This window comes from Egretta garzetta, unplaced genomic scaffold (genome assembly GCF_000687185.1).
Source record: "Egretta garzetta isolate BGI_Z169 unplaced genomic scaffold, ASM68718v1 scaffold339, whole genome shotgun sequence".
Taxonomy (NCBI): domain Eukaryota; kingdom Metazoa; phylum Chordata; class Aves; order Pelecaniformes; family Ardeidae; genus Egretta; species Egretta garzetta.
In genome coordinates, this window is record NW_009260800.1 from 2,121,617 (window position 1) to 2,143,136 (window position 21,520).

At 37.8% G+C, this 21,520-nt stretch overlaps 1 protein-coding gene across 1 annotated transcript in view; it reads left to right on the plus strand.

The window, feature by feature from the left end:
• Positions 1-21,520, plus strand: part of USH2A (usherin) — a 407,979-nt gene that overhangs the window by 330,057 nt on the left and 56,402 nt on the right. The window contains 6 exon segments of the mRNA XM_009646839.1: positions 1-51; positions 7,086-7,193; positions 7,738-7,921; positions 8,625-8,782; positions 16,663-16,821; positions 17,451-17,613. The exon segment at positions 1-51 is cut by the window's left edge and continues 11 nt beyond it. Coding sequence (XP_009645134.1) covers positions 1-51; positions 7,086-7,193; positions 7,738-7,921; positions 8,625-8,782; positions 16,663-16,821; positions 17,451-17,613 — 823 coding nt within the window.

Genomic DNA, 21,520 nt, shown 5'->3' on the forward strand with positions numbered 1-21,520 from the left:
AAGGACTTATATACACTGACGCTGCAAGCAGACTGCAGCACACAGTATCAGGTAAGGAGGCAGAGCTCTCTGACAGGCTAATGTCCTGTCCTTAAGGTATAAGACATTATTAACATATTAAAAATGCTATTTGTCAGTAACTTTTAAAACCCTAGTACTATGCACAGTTTAGAATGCTTTATCATGACTTTACACATCTTAAATTTATTTTTTTCAACCTCTTTCATTTCTGGCTGCTCTTTGTTAAAATATTAATAGATTTAATTTCAAAATTTTAAAACAAATCTATCCAGCTCAATTCAAGATGCATGCTTGTGGTGTGCTCGAGGTCTCAGATATTTTCTGTAGGCTTGCTATCCCTTCACAGAGATTCAACTTTCTCTTTTACTGTCATTAATGTGCAGTAATGCAGTTGAAGTTACTAGTGCTGCTGTGAACGTCTAGCACTGTAGGAACAAAAAGAATCCAGTACTTCATGCCTGAGATAATAAAAAAGGAAAGGAAGGCAGAAAGGGAAAGCATCTGGTTTCTGTTTATAATCATACATATTGCTTATAGCAGATTTTCTAAATACTTGGTGAAATTTCACTAGTGTGTGCACATCTGAAAGAAGCTTTAGTCAAGGGATTTGGGGGGAAGATTTGACTCAGGCCTCAAATGTATTGGTTTCACATATTCAATTTTTAGTTATATTTGAATGTTAGACTGAAGTAAAATTATTCTTAGAAATGTTTCTGTTGAACACAAAATGGGAACATAAACATTCTGGGATATCTTTTTTCACTCTTTGACCTCAGGTTGCTCATCAAATTCTTGCATTTATGATTTTTAGGAATTCAGAAAAATACATTATTTTTTTCCTTTTTTTTTTTTTTATTTGAGTAGGAAACTCAAATATTCATATATTATACACGCCATATGACAGCCACCCAAAGACCAGAAGTTGACTCAGGGCTTTTAAAACCTATACAGTATATATGGCACTCTCAACCACCCCTCAAAGCATGAGTCCTGAGTCAGAGTGCACCCCTTAGCTCTTTAGAAGAGTTCATCCTTGCTGTAGTCACTCACAGAGGAGTAAACGATTACTGTTTCTCTTTGACAATATCATGCTCAAGTGTGAAATTCATCAACTGTATATTACGCCTGTCTCCATATTCAGTGCTTTTGGACATGAGATATTAACTAGACTACTCCAGTTGGTGTTTTAGAATTGCTCTTGTAAGTTCATATTGTAAAGAACACCTACCAACAAGGAATGATTACCAAACCCCTTTGAAAAATACTTCTTGTGCTCCACCTTCCTTCCCAAAACGCAGTTATACTTCCAGAGCAACTGAGATTTTAATACCAAACAATACTGTTTTTCTTACCAGTTGGAAGGGTGAGGAAATGAAATTACCTTCTGAGAAACAAGGATTTTTTTCCTTTTGTGTGCCAGTTCACTGTCCAATGCTGCCATGTTAAGCCAGGAGAGGAATAAATGGTCGTTCCTCCTGACAGTCATAATCAAATCTTGTGCTGTTTTCTGCAGGAGCTTCCTTGGGTAATAATGTGGAATTCATGGCAGTGATTTAGCAATGTGGATAATTATTGTTCCCTAAATTAAAAGAATAAGATAAACCAATCAAATTTATTTTGTACATAACCTCAAATATTCGAACTGTTGTCTTATTCCCTGTGGATGTATGTTTTGATTTTCTCATCTTCCTCTTTTTTTTTTTTTCTTTTTTTTTTTCCCCCCAAACTGTCCACTTTTCCCTGAGCAACAGTTGAACATTAATGAAGCTGTAGCATTAGTATTTCTTGAGACTTTGAATCTAGGGTCTTGCAAATAACAGATGAGAAGGCTAGCACCTTGCCACTGCACCATTGTCTTGCTGCTTATTTTTAATTACATCAAAGCTTTGGAAACATGATCCCACAAATGCTTTGTGGGAATAGCGGTGAATGTGCTCATCATGTGAAATCCATAAATTGCTTATAATCCTCTCAAGATGTTAAAAAAAGCATTAAGTAATTGAAGACAGGAAGTCCTCAGTTAATTATTTAGAGGTGTTATCAATGCTTTAAGCAAACTGAAGCATTTTCTGCTATCTCACTGAGTTGAATGCCACTGGGACCTAGGGGCAGCAGCCATCATCTTCTCATATTCTCTAATGCAAACAGCACATGGCAGCTTGTCAATAAAAGACCTTTTTATATCATTTATTACTGAACACTTCCACTACCCTGTACAGAACAATTTGGATGACAGTTATGGCATTGTTTCACTTTGTGTTACTACTACTTTACAAATGGGCCTGCTAATGCTTTGCAGTGGGGGCCAGGCAGAGGGTAAGTCTGAAGAAAATAATTAGGGGAATTGTAAAAGAAAGCTAAGAGTGCCCTCTTCAGCAGCAGCAGGTGGGTTTATAGCAAAGATTCTTCTCAACTCCCCCTTTTTAGTACACTAAAGATTATATTCCAAGTAAGAGGCTTTATCAAGAATTTGTAGGATCAATCAACTCTAGGTAAAAGCCAAGCAAGATCACTGACATTTATTTTAGTAGAAGAAACAATATTAAGAAATACTTTATGACTGAATGGTTTGAATTCTTTCATCTAAACACATTCTCTATTTCAGGGTAGTGAAAACTGAAGAGATACAGAAATGTTGTATCACTGGTCAACTCTATCTCCGAGCAGCACTGAATCATTAGTAACATTTATCTAAAGGAAATTCTTGGAGGCGGAAGGGTTGTGTGAGGCTGTGGTCAGCAATCTGACATCCTCCCCAGTAAAATTCCCATGGGAGGGCCCAGGAGTGTTAGCCTAGGAGCTAATTACTGACCTTGCTGGAGCCATACCCACAAATGGAGACAAACAGTATCAGAAGGAATTGATTTGGCTAATAGAAGAATGCATTCTTAAAAAAACCCCACCATTTCACAGTCTTTTGGAAAATGACAAATGCTGCAATAACAAAATAGACTGCTAAGTTAAAAAAAAAAAAAAAGGGAATTAAAAAACTCCCACAATAATAGACCAAAAAAGAAAAAGAAGGGAGAAGTATCCTCTAGTGTACAATCAAGTAGAGAAATTGGAAAAGCAAAATGCTGTTTATGTTTCAAGATTATCTTACTTGTTATTTTTATTATTAATCACATACATAGATTTGCACAGAGCTTTCCAAAGCATACATAAGACAAGGCATTTAATGCAAAGCTTTAATAATCTAGATAAAAATCTGCTGTGACTGCTCCACGTATGACTAGAGGTCTCAGGTATCAGAATTTCACCAATAAATTTAGTGAAACCATGTGCTCTCTTTTTAATGCCCATTTTTCTCTTTAAAGTGTAGTTGTAAATGAGTATTGCTTTATTATGCATGTTTCCTTTAAAAGTGAACATGACTCCCGTTAGGGGAATTCAAGTAATTTGTTGCCACAGTAATCTTTTCTATCCTGAAATGTTAAATACTTGGCTTTCCTCCATGCCTTTGCCTCTCTCTAGTCTGCAACTGTCATTTTCTCCCTTCTTACTTTTATACACAGTGTTCAGATGATTTTTCTTCTCCTCTAGTTCATGATTAGGTTACAGCCAGGGCTGTCCCTCTGAGTCGTCTCTTTATTTTCTCTCCTTCATGTCTTGTTCAATTTGTAAGCAGCCTGCACGTCTTCCATTCAGTATTTTACCTTTCTACATAATTGTTGCTTATTCTTTCTGTCTATTCGTTTGTAATAGATTTTAATTAAAATATCTCCAAAATGGCTATGAGCAAGGATTTGTTTATAAACAAAGATCTTGCCCAGACTTTTTTTCTTGTCGCAGAACTGCATTGTTTTTGAAGTAATTACAATTAGGCACATGAGCTACATCAAAAGTACGTTATTAAGGTCACAAAGCTGAGCACTTAAAAACTGACCTGTATAATACTTATGAATTGACCTGTATAATCCTAATTCAGCCTCTTTCACCCAGGCAATTTGCATTACACCGTAGTGTAGTCATTTGTACGTAGGGTTGCTGCCTCATTCAGTTCACAAGCTGTGTCTCTTCTGGGGGAGGAATAAAAACAAACAAATAAATAAATAAAGACTCCTGTATGCAGGACTGCTTCCTCAGCTTTTGCTGTGTTCGGTAGGATTTATTACTTCTTGGAATCTCAGTGTAGATGGGCCTAATTCTGCATCTGCCCAGAGCTAAATTTCCTTTCTGCTTGGCGGAAGTCAGGGAGGCACAAGCCCAAAGTTTGTGTGAGTGTGGAGCACAGCGAGGTAAGCAATGGGGATGGTGCCAAACTCAGGGGTAAGTTGTGGATCCCTGAGGGGCTGGTGGCATTGGCTGCCAAAAGGAAGAGAGGAGAAGGGGCAGTGTCGTGGGGGGGGCGTGGAGATGGCCAAGTGATGTCACGCAAGGTGGCCTCGCTACTGCAGCGCACTCCCGCATCAGCTCTCTGTCAAGCTGCTGCCGCCAGCCTCCCCCGGGGCCTTCCCCCAGCCCTGCCCATGGGTCCAGGACCTAATTTCAGCCCAGCCTGCTGCCCTCCATCCCTGCTCGCGGCTGTGCAGCCCCCCTGCCCTGCCCTCCCCAGCTGGCACCACCTGCGGGCCCGTGTTCCAGCCCAGTCATAGAATCATTTAGGATGGAAAAGACCTTTAAGATCATCAAGTCCAATTGTTAACCTAACACTGCCATTCCACCACTAAACCATGTCCCTAAGCACCTCGTCTACCCATCTTTTAAATACCTCCAGGGATGGGGACTCAACCACTTCCCTGGGCAGCCCATTCCAATACTTAACAACACTTTTGGTGAAAAAAATTTCCTAATGCCCAACCTGAACCTGCCCTGGTGCAACTTGAGGCCGTTTCCCCTTGTCCTCAGGGAAGTGCCTGGGCTGGGGCTGCTCCTGGCCTGCCCCGCTCCCCAGCTGGGGTGGTGGGACAAGCCCTGCCAGGAAGCTGGATTAGAAAGCTACAGTGAATGAAGTGTGGGATGGCCCAGAGGAGGGTCGGTCTCCAGACCGAGGCAGTTGGCTTCTGTCCTGGATCTGCAGGGCATTCATTTCTGTTCAGGCTGTGGTACCGAGGAAGACACATCTCAAGCTTTCACAGCTTGTCACAACTATGTCTTCTTTATTTTCTGGACACCCTGCCTGACACCTGAGGCCTGAATTGCTAATTCCTGAGCTCTCAGAGATGCATCTGAAGGCACCAGGGGTTGTGCTCGGATATATAAAGTTTTATTTTAACACCAGGTACTCTGGCAGCCAGGTCCCCGGCATCTGAAATGGCCTCCTGGCAGGTCCAGGGAGGTTTTCATTTCTCAGTCTCTTTGTGTCTGCATCTTCTTTCTGAGTGAAATATTTTTTTTCTTTCTTTTTTTTTTTTTTTTTAATTCTTCTGGTACTGCATTAAGCCATTCGCAATGCTCAGCTGGTTGGTGTTAGTAAAGCAAGTGCATGGTCTAGGGGTGGACGCTACAAAAAAAGTCTCAAATTATATACAATTAGGCAGGCCAGAGACCACATGCTGGAGGGAATTTTAGATAGGACTGTGCCACAGAGCCTGTATACAAAGGGGGGCAGTTTATATTGTACAGTGTCCTAATAACGGGATTTCCTAGTTTATGGGTGTTCAGTTTTGCAAGCTTAATATTTTCACAGAGTTTTTCTGTATAACTTGCTTCTTGTTGTTGTACTGTTTGTCCCCTTTGCATTCAGGAACAGGAACATTTTTTTAACATATTATGAGGCGTTAACAAGAGGGTCCTTGAAAACATGCAAGGTTTTTGGTGTCTATTTGGTGGTAATATCATTTATAAGATCAAATTTGACAAATACCTAAAAGAGCAGTCTAGTGAAGACCCTGTAACTTGGGCTGGAGCATGCTCTGTGAGGCAGTCTGATCAGCAGTTAAAGCTGAGCAATGAGGTGTTCGAGACAGGCTCACAGAGGTCTGCATCCTTAAAGATTTAACTCTAAGAAGCCTTTAATGGGTGTGCAGAAATAGCTATTTAAAAGCTTCATGTCTTACCCAAATTTGGGGTATGATTTTATGAGGAGTCCTGAAGTCAAGTTCTTAAGGTGCAGGCAGGCAACTTGATGTCAAAGCTGAAGTCATTGACGCACAGCACAAGGATGTTTGAAAATTTCCAAGGTCAAAGCCATATATTCTCTTTTAGTCTCACTCAAGGATTTTGACCGTAGAAGGTTTGAACTGAAAAAAATAGTTTTTAAAAAATTACAAGTAAATAAAATTAGTATCTTGTAGTGCGGTGGGCTTGGTTGTCGGTCCTTCTTCTAACTGCTTCATAGCATCTGTAGTAAAATCTGGCAACAAATAGGAAAAAATAGGGAAAAAAATTGAACAAATAGAAGCTGGGAAGGGAGCAAGGACGGAGTATCTTTGGACTTGTTTGCAAAATAGTAGCAGATTTCATGTTCAAGTAAGAGAGTATTTTATTATCTTTTCTTATTGCTGCAAATGTATTTGTGATAAATTTTCAAAACATTACAGGCTCTTCGGCTTTTCAGGTCCAAAACTCTAAGCAATTACACTTTCAGGTGGTTATCTTTTGGAAACCTTTGAACTTCTACAGCCGTTACCAGTGAGTGAGATTATGTCTGTGCCAAGAATGCTTAGGTGCCTTCCGGCTGATTTTTAACCATTTTGTACGGAAGCATACATTAAAAAAACCCAAGAAAACACCCCTTAGAGCCTGGATAAATTTTCAGACGGTAATCTGGGCTGAGATCTGGGATGTTGTTACTCGGCTGCAAGTGCAATCTAAGTTAACTGATTTGAAGCTAATTCAGGTATGATTATATGAGGGGCATCCATAGATCCATTGTGGCATAGACACACATTCAATCTAAATTGTTTTGTCAGGTCTTTTAACCTAATAGAGGATATATATCTAAATTAGCAAGAATTCACCATTTCAATATTATTCAGATATAAAATTAGAATGATTTGTATTTTATGTTTGCCAAAAAGACTAAAAGTTAACTTTAAGTCCAGTAACTTTCTGTGTGGTGATACAATTCTTGGGATGCCTGATGTCAACATCTTGATCTAACCTCTGTTTGCTCTTTCTAGGTCTGCAGCCATACACTAATTACAGCTTCATGCTTACTGCATGCACATCTGCTGGGTGTGCTTCCAGCCAACCACTTTCAGGTCAAACTTTACAAGCTGCTCCTCATGGTAAGGAAAAAAGACATTCTTACAGAACTTCAAAGAGATGGTCATATGGGCTTCTATTTTCTGATGGTTTAACAAAGTGCAGAACTCCACTGTCATCCATCAAGATATCATGTATAAATTTACACAAGAGATTCCATCTCTCTCAGCATATTTGTATTTTAACACACTCTTTATACTGACTGCCTGGCACTGCATTTCAACTTTCTTGTTGTGACAATTTCCCCAACTTCATCTTTAACTTAGCAAGGTTAGAATTAGTAGATGCGTACTTTTTAAAGCACAAATAAACATGCAGAGACAACTGGGCATATAAAGGCTGCAGCCTTTGTCCTTGTTCTCCATTAATCTGTACCTTGCCTAGTTGGTTGCATTCGATATAGGATAAATACAGAAAGTGTGTTAAATAATGATGTCATTCTCTCTGACAATGTTTTATGCTTTCATTACATTGCTGAAAGCAACAGCACAAACTGTGGGAAAGGGAAAAAAAAACCCCTTATGTTTCTGTCATAAAATTGAAATAGCGTCATTGTGATGTTAATAGGGGTATGGCCAAAACCTCATCATATCATAGTCAGCTCAACAGAAGTGGAAATCTACTGGAGTGAACCAAAGAAGCCCAATGGACTCATTACTCAGTATCGATTATTTCGTGATGGAGAACAGATTTTCCTGGGTGTCAGTCCAGACCTGAATTTCACAGATGTTAACCTGCAGCCTAACAGTAGGTAAGGCATGTTAGAGCTCTGGTAATATGTGAAAGGTGTTTAAAATATATGGACACGTGTTTGTGAAATGTACAAAATATAGGTTACTCTTCTAACAAAAGAAAAATCTCTTACGATATTACTTAATTACTGAAAAATTGGCAGAGCACTACTAGGAGGCTTCCAAATGCTGGAAAGCCTTAACCAAAGAACGTATCTTTTTTTTCCTTTTCTGAGAATAGGCCATTGTGATTCAAAGAGGGAGAGGCTTTTTTTTTTTCCTTGAGTGGTTGTTGGTGGCTCATTGGTTGGTTTTTTTCCCTCATGGAATATACTTAGAAAAATTTAAGCCTTTACATAGCAGACAGCACTGCACATGGTTTATAATGTTTCTGTGCATATTGAACATACTGGCTCAAAAGTAGCAGCTGCTGATATTTTTATCGAGGCCATTCTGAAATTGGTTTTGACACTTTTTGAGTCAATACTTCTCTCTCTTATGTAAGCTAATGTGAATTTTAGTATTAAAATTATTATTAAGATAAGTAAAGAGTTACTTTTCTCACATTAAGAAAACTTAAAGGGCAAAATCTTCACTAAAGCAGAATTTGTAATACTCTGTATAGTCTATTCACTTTAAATTGGTGAAAACAGAAATGTTCTATTACTGATATGCCTAAAGCTTCTAACCATGGTGTCTACTGATCTTTTTGTGTTTGCGCAGATATGTTTACCAGTTGGAAGCCAGCACTTGGGGCGGCAGCAACACCAGTGATAAATATGTTATACAAACACCAGTAGGAACACCAGAGAAAATTCATGTCCCATATAATGTCACAGTAATTGATGCATATTCTATATTTCTAGCTTGGGATGTGCCAGGTAAAAACGTATTTCTATGTAGTACTTTGTAGCAAAATGAAAGGATGGAAAAATTAGTATATTCAGGCAGGTAGCTGAATCATTCTGATATTTTTATTGTTCATATTTGGTTTTAGTGTTTGTGTCATTTAAATGACCAGTATCTAAAGCTTCTGTTTCCTAGAGACATATTATTTTAATAATATTGACCTCTATACTTGACATGGGTATTGTGAGGATTAGCTGATCAAAAATCCGTATGTTAATTTGATCTTGTAAAGTATTATAGAGTACAAGTATTAAGGAAAAAAAACCCCAATTACACTGAAAATAAGTTTTCCCTTCATGTTCAGACTAACCTGAGTTATCGACAAGGGAAACCTGCCAACCTTTTGGGTTGATGATGTCTTGATAGCTATCCTGGCAACTAAAATGTCCAGTTGTCCTGCAGGTATGCGATGTTGAGCTCCTTTAACACAAGTATAGGAGTGTGACACAGAAATCCTGTGCTAGCTTTGACCTGGTTGAGTAGATTTTATTCGCCAGAGCACCATAGTGTTATGTGGACTTGCTACCTTACAGAAAGGTGGGTCAGCAAAGGCCCAGAAATATTTTTGCTCATGTTGCTCTTCTCCTGAACGTCACCAGGTTGTCTTGGCCTGCTACAGAGGTAGGATAAGAAGGAATCATTGAGTAATAGCATGTTTTTGTATGAGAGACTGCTCTGTTTCATTAATACAAATCATAGCTTAAGTGATCGGTGTACTTTACTGATGTTTTAAAAATTATATGCTGTAATTCTTGTGGGACAGTGAGAGCATTGTAAATTAGTAACTTTCTGTCTAGTGTAGTTCATCTCCAGCAAGGTGTTTTCCAGTTTCTAGATACTGTTTTTTTCAGTTGAAAGGAGATCAATTTTTTTTAGAAACTTCAGATGTTTGCATATCACAATAACAACAATATGTGTTTTATCGATCAACTCAGAGAATTTTTTGATGTCTCCTCTTCCTAATTATTTAAGATGTTTTTTCCTTGCATAGCAGTCACAGTAGAGTCAATTGGCATTAAAAATAAAGTCACCTAGAAAAACTATTTTGCCTTCAAGGCTGGGATTGCAAGTACTCTGGCAGTGTTTAGCAGCATTCACCTTACCCATTTAAGCAATGATTAATAAATCTATAATACCCTCAGCTGTCAATCTTTTAGTTTTCAGAAGCACAAAATCCATTATAGAAATGCTATAATATATGAAAAAGATTAAAATCTTAAATTAAACTTTTTCCCCTACTGCCTGGAAGGATTTAGAACCCAGCAGAAGGCAGGTGAATTCGAATGCCATATAATCTACAGTTGGTTTTATTGGAAAGTGACTCATGCTGTATTATAGTTTTGATAATAAATATAATTTAATGTACAAAATATTCAGCAACATTATAAATAGATTTAAAACATAAGAATATACTGGAATAGCATAGGCTTGTGAAGAGTGCAGTGTTTCCCAGAAAATCTTGCCCTCGTTGTAACAGACCTTTTCTTTTCTAGCTGCTCAAATTCCTGTTACTCACAGTAGGTTACACTCCTGCAAGGAGAATCTGGCTCAGTGTAGCACGTTTGGTTATGTTGCAATTATGATTGTGCGTAAAAAGGTTCGTGTATTCCTGAAACCGCATGATTCTAAGACTAAGTTTCTAAGAGGGTTGAGGAGGAGGAGGCTGGACATTATGGCTCTGTAGAGGATGTAGGGTTGATGTATTCAGATGGCGGTAGGCATCATTCTCCTCAGTCAGAGGAAGGCACATGTCCTTCTTCCCAGGTACTGGGACGTACCTTGAACACTTATCTCACTTTCGTGGATATTTGGTGACTCAGTCCCTTCCTCTCTGCCTTCTTGTTGTGGGGTCAATTATTTAAGTTTTGAAGTATGAGTAAGGGATTGCTCTTCATACAGTGCCCCTGTTGGGTAGACAGGAAAGCAAAGACATGATTATATCCGTATTTTTTATATACGTACAAATGTTTAACGGCTAAAAATTCCCCTTGAGTTCAGTGAAATACTCATGTTGAATGCCTTGGCATTTCTCAGCGAGCAACAGTTGAGCCTCAAGGGGTGAAAGGTTTCAGCCCAGGCTCCACTGTCAGTCTTCAGCGATGGACCTCTGACTTTAGCAAACTTAAGAGTTTGCAAGCTCTGAGAGGCATCCCACTCAGAGCAAGGTGCTGGTCGCAGCCCATTGCAGTCTGTGAGAGTTCAGAGGGCCTCACTTAGGACTGCTGTTTTATAGGTCATGAGATGATTTGCTTTAGTCATCAGTAAATTTCCACCCAGGCCACAATCTGGGTCGGTAATCACTGGAGTTCCAGTAACGATGGTACCATGCCACTTGGGTTACGATTCAGATAAGGTATGTTCCAAGGCTATCAGGGGCTAACTGGTTGCTCCCAGTTTTGCTCCCTGCCGCAGGCATGTAGCAGTTCCTGGTATGGACAGTGCTGCCTAATTGTCCGACTCATTGCACCAAGGCCAAGATCTTATGGGAGTTTCTGAGATCGTAAAACGGTACAGGAGAAAAGAGCAGGGGGGGTTGTGCACCACCACAGGCCACTAGCTGACCTCACAGGAATGCAGGGAACTAACAGCAGAGGAATGTTACTAAATGCTACTAAAAGAAACCCTGTATGCAGTAGCATAGGTATATGCAGAAGCTGGGAAATTAATTCTTGACCCTTCATAATCCTGCTTCATGCTCATTCTTAGACCTTTGTGTTCCTAGTGGGTTTTTTTCCCAAGAGGAAGACTGTGGGGGATGCAGGTGAAGGTTTATTTTGGAGGTTCTGATCTTCTGGAATGGTGTACTTCCCTTTAACAGGTCCTATGTATGCAGATGTCTGGGGCCACATACATCCCCAGCTTGGTACGACTAGCCTAAAGAGTCTACAACATTTTATCCTTATTTATATCATTGTGCATGGAGTAACTTTATTTTTCCGATCTATTTTTTTCTGTGTATGAATCCTTGTTTCACAATAGGCTATACTGAGGTAATATAAGTTCCCTTTATAAACCCAGAATGCAGAGTCTGCTATAAGGATTGTCAGGCTTGGCAGTCACTCTTGGACAAGACAGTTATTTTAATTCATATAGTCTCCATGCAAAAAAGTGCTTTTTATTAAACAGGTTTTGATGAGAGGGTAGTTGGTCATAGTGTCTCCTGTCTGTGGATATCAGGGATGCTTTGGCATTCTATCTTCTTATCTGCTGCAATAAATCTGGATCAAATAATCACCCTCAGAATTAATTATGGACATCATATTACACAGACCTTCCTTCTGGCTTTAATTATAATGTTTCAACATCTGTAATGTATCTAAATCTTATGACTTTATAGATATGTAGCATTTCAAAACTTCTGACTTAGCTAAATAGCAAGGTGGCCGAGTAGTGGTTAAAGTGATGGATTCAGGAAAAATATTTGACACACCTCACTCACTATGGAAAATAGGACTTTACTTTATGAAATAGGTATCCCATTATCTTGTGTTGCATTGCCTCAGTGCACAGACCTCAAAGGTATGGTACATTTCACTGATATGCTACAGAAAGATATGTTACAATTATTATGGAACAGCTATTAGTGCTAGGGATAGAAGCAGAAAAGCTGAATGGAAAAAAAAACAAAAAACCACAAACACCGCATAATTCTCCCAAGGCATATCCATAAAGGTTATTGATAGGTAAGCAGGTAGCCATCCTGCAGTTCAACTCATGGACAACCCCACTGGTCCTCACTGGGGGTCTGATTCTTCTAGATGTCTTCAGTTGCTGCTGGTGATACCAAGAAAGCTGAACGTGCTCAAAAGAGGATCCTGTCCTCTGCTTCTGGGTTACTTGCTACATACGTTAACAATCATCTGGATTTAAATGTCTTCTTTCATCATCTCGTAACATTGTACTTCATCCACCTCTGGGTTTGCTTATCAATTAGAATGAAAGTTGTATAACATGCCTGGATTCCTAATTTATTCTTCTTGGGATCAAATCTGGTATTTGAATGACATTTATCTGTCTCTTAGCTTCCTCAGTTAACCTGGTTTCTCCTTTATTGGTGGCCTAACAAATTCTTCTGACTTTTGCTAAGCCAATATTACATTTTGTCATTTTTTTGTTTCCTCATGTAAATTTTTGTTTGGTCCACATCACTGTAGGACAAGCTTTTCAAGCTCAGCGTCCAAAGTTCTGCATCTCGAAAGCAGTCATCATCTCCAGCTGTTACTGCCTTCACAGTGTTGTTGGCAACACTTGATACAATCAGGATGAGATACCCAGATATTTGAAGCTTAATGTAAATACTTGATCTCAGGAATCCAAATTGATTGTTTTATTTTGTGAAGTCAAAAATTAAAATATAACTTTACTCTTACTTGTTTTTAAATAAAAGATATGGCATTCTGATTTTAGTATTTGTTTACTGTAAGTGAAACAGTTGTATTTTACTTACCCTATTGTGCTTTAATTGTGATTGGGTTTCACATCATATTAAACAATTTTTCAGCAATTGATTTCAAACAGATTTTTGGTGACCAGTCTGTAAAACAGACTCTGGCTTTTCCCCCCAGTTCTAAGCATCTTGTGCTGCAAATTCTATTTTTGAACTACCCTAGTTTTGAAGTACACAGAGCCATCAAACCTAATTTCCAGAGTTTTGCATAGAATTGTCCATTAAATATTATCCAAATATGCCCACAAAAAAACCCAAGGTTTAGTTTGATTGACTTGTCCCATTGCAAAATGTGCACCTGCTGTGAAATGAAGTCGCAGAGAAAAAAAGTGGAATAATTTAACTTTTGTATTTGTAAAGATAATCAGGGTTTTTCTGATTACATCTTAACTTCATAAATGTTAAATAACCTATCAGCATCTAGTTGTTGTAAATTATGAAAAAGAGTATTGCTGGGAATATTAACCAACTAAATCCTTGTTCTTTAGTGAACATGAAAATGTGTTATGGCAGGTTGTCATTGTGCTCATGGTAACTTTGACACCAAATAACAAAACTGCCATTTGCACTTAAGGTAAATTGGTTCACTTGTGCTTTTACGGTTCCTTTTATTCTGACATAAATTTATGAACTCTGGAACTAACCAAGTCGTGTGGTTTCCCAGCTGACTTTAACAAATATGCCCATTTCATTTCCTTCAGTCATCAGAGCACACAAGGTAGTGGTTTCAGACTGGCTGCAGATGCTGAAGGCTATTTGGAAGAAATGGGGTTTTTACAAGTTTCTGTGTTGTATGAGTATGTATTATTTATTTTTCAAGTTATAAAGTGATCCTTTGATCTTAGCATTTGATGAATTTCGTCAAATTATAGAATGATTTCCATTGAATGTTGGAATTTTTGAGGATGTTCACTTGGTTTTATTTACAATTTCATATTCACTTCTTGAGAATTTTTTTTCTCATGAACATATTTATAGGTATCATTCCTAATATATTGCAACATTTAGCAGAATTTTAAGATTTTGGGGGTTGTTTGGTTGGGGTTTTTTACTATTTCTGCTGAGATATGGACTGAATGTTGGACATGGATAAGTCAATTATTTTGAAATAAGTGTCCTTTGCTGCATATTGATAGCTGGATTCAGCTGTCCTTGTTTGTATTTAATCTTCCTTGGGAAATCAAGCATTCTGAATAGTTCCAATTTCAAAAGTTTCTGGTGAATTTTGCCTAGAATAATTGCACTGATCAGATGCACAAAAGTGAATTATGTGTCACTCATAAGATAGTGGGTTTTTCTGGCTGAAATATTTGGTCTGTTGTCAGGACTGGAGAAGAAGGGGACCTTAACTGAGAGGTTAAAAAAAGGTTTCTTTCTGATGTGCAGTATACCATTTCAAGCTCTTATTTTCAGATCTTCTGTTGTGTACTTTACAGGCACTCCAATTATAGAGAGGAAAAAAAAAAAAAGGAGGAAAAAAATAAAAAAGGTAGTTTAACTGTATTAATATATCTTTAATTACTGTATAATTATACAACGCACACTCAATGCATTCTTCTGGAGCATTTCATCTTCCACATATCACAGACAAAAAATAATTTTCTTTGTTGCGGAAGCCATCGACTTCAAGATCACTTCTCACAGGCTTACTTGGTAACATCCTGCACAACTTTAAAAGTTGTATTTCTATTATTCCGTTCTTAATTATTAGATCTTGCTGTTTTCCTTTAAACTTTTACACTGAAAAAGGAAAATTTTACAGTGGGAATCTTGCACTTTCTGTCTCCTTCTCCCTTCACCTCTTCCAATGACTAATATCAGCATTTTTTTTCTTCCTATAAGATGAACAGTTGAATAAGATTGAAGTCACGCCTCCACTTCAGGGCTATTTTTTCAGCTTCTTAGTGTACTGGCATTTTCTTTGTCTAGCATATAGCGAGGCAGCAGCATCTTATTTCTTTGGGATTCTTATGTCCTCTTTTTCTTCTGAGAATTGTAAAAACTTGGCATTTCAAAGATTTTTCTGATCTTCCAAAGTACATCAGTTGTTTATAGTACCACAAAGAAACTTGAAATCTCTCTCATTTCTTGTAAACTTTTTTTTTTTCAGTTAATGTGCCTATTCACATACTTAGCTAAAAAAAAAAAAAATCCATCTAAAAGATGCACAACAGTGGAAAAAGGTGCTCTTTTTAGCTTCAGGGTAATAGTATCAACATAGATACTTTAACAGAAAAGGACCACAACCACAACTAGGAGAAAGAATGGAGTTGTTTTCCAAAGCTATGAATGGAAAGATTCTCAAGATCTTGACAAGTCTCAGAACTGCTCAAAGGCATGTGGTTCTTGGTGCAATCACAGAGGCATCTCTATGACATCTAAAGTAGGTGTTGTGTTGAAAGTGAAATGTGCTCTTACTAATCGGATACATCTTGACTCATTTCAGAAAGGTACCTTGCCTACTTTGTTCTTTCTTAAGACTGTGCCTTACATGACTGCAGAATGAAGGAAACACACTTAAGAGACGCTCGTCTTTGGTTATTGTCTTGGGTTTATGAAATTGCTGCTATCTCCATAGTACAATCTATAGTGGGCAAAAAATAAAAATCTACAGTCCATTTCCTAATTAAAAAACCAACCCAGACCAAAACAAACAAAAAAAACCCCTTGAGAAGTCATGTGGGAGGAAAGAACAGAAGACCCAGGAACCTCTACCGATCATCCTGAGGGGACGGCATATGCCTTAGCTTGTTCTTGTGGAGAAACTGATTTTTTCAGCTTCTCAACAGAATGGGAAAATTAGGAAGTGACAGCATGGGAAGAGGAATAGATGGGGAAAATGTTTGAATTAAAACAAAATAGTAAAACCTGAAGGATTTTCTTCAACAAAACCTAAACAGTTTGGGTTTATATCAGTTGAAATTATATGTTTCTTGGTTCAAGCTAGTGTGTTGTATTTGACTGGTAGAGCAGGCTAAGGACCTACACTGGGCTAAAAAGGGATAGTTTGCTGAATGGTGGCAATTCACTTTTTTGATCATATGACTCTATATTCAGACAGCAGCACTTAGTAACTGTTGCCCCTCCAAAATAAAGAAATAAAAGCTGCCTGGTTCCCGGTCATAAGGTCACTCTTCCCAGAAGTCACAATTGCAACACAGGCATTGACTGAATTGAATTGTGATTTTTAACTAAGAACTGTAATGTCTGTCTTCCAGTTGTGACCTGCAGATGGATCTGTTTCAGTTTATATTTAAATGGTTGTAGTTTCCAAAAGAGGCAGTAGATAAAACATCCAGAGGGGACTTTCATTTAAACTTGGATATGATGAATGCCTCTGTGAAGTTGTCTTGCACTGTGGTTAGTATTTCAGATAATCACTGGTTCTTTTCTGTTTCACGACAGGGACATTCATTGCCAATGTGCCTTTGGAATATAACATCTTACTAAATGCGAGCAGTCCCACTCTACTGGTGAAGCCAGTAGGACGTGCACATTTTGCTTTGGTCGATGGCCTAGATCCCTACACCCTGTATGAGATAAGAATACAAGCATGCCAGAATGGTAAGATGATTTTAAGACTCACCTCTGTGGCTGGAAGGGAATGGAGATTTTGCAGATAAATTCAACTCAGCAAAACAGATAAAATCTTATTCCTACATTGGAGTCAAATGTTTACCTAGTAAAAAGAAAGCCTAGCACCGAATGAAGCATTAAATATTTCTCCGTGTTATATCATGAATATTTTAAATGGAGATTTTAAAAATGTATTTTAGGTAATATGTGCCATTTTATTAAAAGCTCTTCACAAATAGCTTAACAATTTTTGAAAATATGCATACAGAACAAAATCAGTTCTGTAACTGTTCACCAAGTGATAATCATAAAGACAGGAGAGAAGAGCCCAAATATTACAAAATTCCTTTAGTTCAACGGAAATTTTCAAAATCCTATTGAAATAAGTCTTTCTAAAATGACACCTTGGAAACAATTCTCTCCCCGCCTGTACTGGTGAAAATCAGGAGTAAATAATTAGTGGAGCTGTGGTAATCTAAATGAGTATTTAATAATGAAATGAGGTAAAATAAGGCATCATTTCATCAGGAGCTTCTTTACTTGACATTCGTTTGCTTTTACTGCATTTTTTGTTGAGGAAGAAGCTCTCATCACTAACCAAACTTCTGGTTTTTTAGGTGGATGTGGAGTGGGTGGACAAATACATTTAAGAACTGCTGAAGCACCTCCCAGAGAATTGAGCCCACCTATGGTTAAAGCAATAGGATCTGCACTCATAGAAGTGAAATGGGCACCACCTAAGAAACCAAATGGTGTAATTACAAACTACTTTATCCACAGGTAAATGCTTTTATCACCTCAGATTATTAGTCTTACTGAACTGTTCATTTCTTTGTTCCTTGATGTACTAAGAGGTGGAAAAAAGTGTAGAAGTATATGGTAAAACATATATTACCTTTCAAATGCTAAGGTAAGATGCTGATCTATGGATGGACAAGTTAAGAATCAGAGCTGAGACAAGAATCATCTTCCTGATCTACAAATGACAAAAAGCAGGTGAAAATATATTTTTAAAAATTCAAAGGGACAGACACAAATTGTAAGAAAGATACTCTCGCTGTGTTTACCCAGACCACTAGGTACATTCTTCAATCCTCTCTGATAGACAGTTGAGAATTTTGGAATGGAAGCAGGAGTAATTCACCATTTCTGAGACTTTTAAAAGCAAAAAAAGCTATCTAGGTTCCTAACATAGATCAGTTTTCCAAGATAAGTTATGTTCCTGTTTGTAAGTAATCTGGAGTGTGATTACAGTACATCTTCTTGAATAGCTTCAGAAAGTCAGAGAATATAAAACTCAAGCCATGTATTGGAGAGGAATTTAAACTCTGAAGTTTCTGGTTTTCCCAACTCTAAATACGTGTGGCAAACACATGCTGGGCTGAACCTAGCCTCCCACAAAGAGTTTGGGACGTTTTATTATATTAGAGCTGTGACTGAGAAGACAGGGAATCAAATTACCTCTTGGAATCAGCAGTGATAATTAATATAAATTCACTTTTGCCTTAAATACATCAATAGTCTCTAAAAATCCCTGCTTTCTTGAAATATCCTTTTGTTTGCTTTTTTTTTTAATTGTCTGATCAAAACTCCCAAGTCCCTCCCCTGTATAAAGAGGAATAAAGTGTATGTTATAGCCCAAGACATGTCTTCACTCTGTTGGTTTTGTAAATAAAGCTGATGATTACCGCTGCTATTCCGTGGCAGCCATAGAAAGGGAAAACAGGAAATATAATGCAGAAAGCCTGCTTCAGTGAAAAATACTGTAAATTGAATTTGACAGCATTTGATGGCATTTGATTATTCTAGTCACAGCCAAACAATGATATAAAGAGTAATATGAAACAGAATGTGTTACTGCCTAGCAGACTCAAAAGCAATAAACCTTCCTCCAATGTGACACAATCACTTCACAATCATAATTGTAGCCTGTTTGATACCTCTGAGTACAGCAGAAGGGCACTGACTGACATAGATACATTTTGTTTTTTATTTAAAGTGAAATGAAAATGGCGCACTGGGGCTCCAGATACAATCGTTATATTCACCTACATAGGCATGAATCACTTGGCAGTTATTTCAGCTGAAGTTTAAATGTGCTTAGACAACAACAATATCAAATCTTTCTCAGATAGCTGCAAAAAAATCAGAAATGGGATGTAAGCACATAGTTCTTTTTCATTTTGTAGCCACACATAGCCTTACATTGTTATAGCAGCAACACTGCAGTATTTCTATGGGAGGTTATGGCATGTAATTTCTTCTTCATCATGTGCCTCTTCCTTACTGCATCACCACCAAAATAAATTAATTTAACTCAAAACCTGGAATGCTTGGGGAGCGCGTGTGTGTGCAGATCTTTGCATTAAAATGGCAGGACTTGTGTTTTCCTCTAGAATCATAAAAGCACTCGCAAGTCTGCAGCCATTTTGTTAGAAAATTAAAATGTTAGTTTATGATAAAAGAGATGGTGATATTCTATTTTTGATTTGTATAACAGTTTTAAACACAGATCTGAGGTTTTTAAACTTTTCTAGCAAGGACCACAACTTAGAAGAGATTGTGAATGAGAAAAGATCTGGTTCATGAGACAATCACCCAATCTACTTCTCTTCCCATCCATCATTACATAACATCCCTGTGACAACCACAGAAATTGCTAGTCTGGAAAAATAATATTATGGAAATAGGTGATTTATTTCTTGCTGTATTTTAATAAGATATAGGTCACATCAACTAATGGAACTGCTCTCTGTTGACCACCAGCATGCACTGTGTAGGATGCACATGAGATGACTCTTAAAGAAATAGTGTTTGTAAAATTAGAAGTATTTTGGTTCATATCTTGCTTAAGGGAGTGTCTGAACTTCTGTCAAAGTGTCTATGTCATGCTCAGTAAGATTATGTTGTTCAGTATATGTATGTGAGATTGAATTGTAGTGCTCATTAGCTGAGCAATCCTGATGGTGAAAATGTGGCAGAATAATCAACAGGCAATTTAAGACAGAGGACATGTCTCAGTGGCTGTTGTCTATTGCAACTTGCAGTGTAGAGGCTTCTGGACTGACTCTTTGTGATTAATTCATTGTTTACCTTTATATCCTTAACCATGAGCTGCACCAAAGACAGATTCCAAGGCACCATATATTAGTAGATGGTTTACTATAAGAATCCTTATGGATGGATATGTCATTGAGTATAAGAACTCCTGAAGGGTTTTATTTATACTTCTAATTGATATAATACCTAATCTAAACTAGCGTATTACATGCAATAATCTCAAATTCCTTTTATTCACTTTTTGACATCAAAACTTGGAAAAGAAAAGAAAAATATACAAACTACATTAGTATAGATTTGTTGAATCCAAATGGTAAGTGAGGCTGTTTTGTTTAGTTGGATGTGAAACTGTAGAGGGGGAGCATTGCTGATGTTGCATTATTCCCCCATATTTGACAGCGTGATTCCCCAATTGTTAGAATTTTACCCCAGGAGTTCTCAGTGTTTCTAGAAATAACTTACTACCACTCTGATAAGGAAAACAGCAGGCACTGCTAAAACATGTGCTTCCGTTGCATGGTGAAAGGTAAACATATGAAGAATAATTCTGGGTTGACCTGCAGGACCTCAGGGGTTCACTGAGTCTCCTTCTGCATGAGAAAGCTGAGGGGCAAGCGTTGCAGTTAGTGTTGCTGCAGTCGTCTGCATACAGTTCTATAGTTATCTGTCACCAGGAAGATTATATTCTCCTCTTTATGTCATCTGGCTCAGATTGGCAGTGGGGCAGGGAGAATTTGCCCTTATAAAAATAACTGTATCTGAGCATCTTTGATATGAACGTAAGCAGCAAATCAGACTATGCAGATTAAGAGACAGCTTCCAGCTCTTGGAAATGTTATTCTCCTTTGCAGCTCATTGTACATAAGAAACACTTCCAGTTAAATGAGCAGTTGAATCTTAAATCTTAAGACGATTGAAATGATTACAGACTGTTCAACCACTTCTGTTCAAAGTTTATTCATACATGAAGATATTCTGGGTTTTAGCACTACAGATGGAACCATTTACCTAACCATAAGTTTCATTCATTAAATATTCAGCAGTAATAAGATCTAAATACTTAACCAGACTACATTGTACAGCTTTGCTTGTGGATGAGCTTACAGTGGTGGCATATTTGATCTTTCAGTGTGAAAAAAACTGTTTATCACAGAGTTTTGAAAATTTATGAAACATAAATTTGTGTATTCATTTAAGTGCCATACTGCTTGGTCAGACAAGACATATTAAATGTGACTTTATTGCACTGAAATATGCTCTCTTTTCACTTATCTACATAGATTTTTTTTTTAGGCATGTTTTTGAGTACACAGGGAAAAAACTGTATTTTTAGGTGCAGGAGAAAGGCATAGTAGTGATTCATCTTTCAGAATTATATGACTTGCATTAAGTCAGTGAACAGCATCTAAGGGCAAGCTCTGCACAAGGCTTAATTTGCCATTACAATAGATCATGGGGAAGTGTATTAAAAATAGCTGCTGGAATTTTGGGGTGAATGGGAAATTTTGTACCCCATCTCTTCCAGACATTTTGTCACAAGAGAGAGAATTGCTAGGGAACCTTCCCTGCCTGTTCCACCTGCTGTTCTTCACCCACTTGTGCCAACCAATTATCAGTATCAACACAT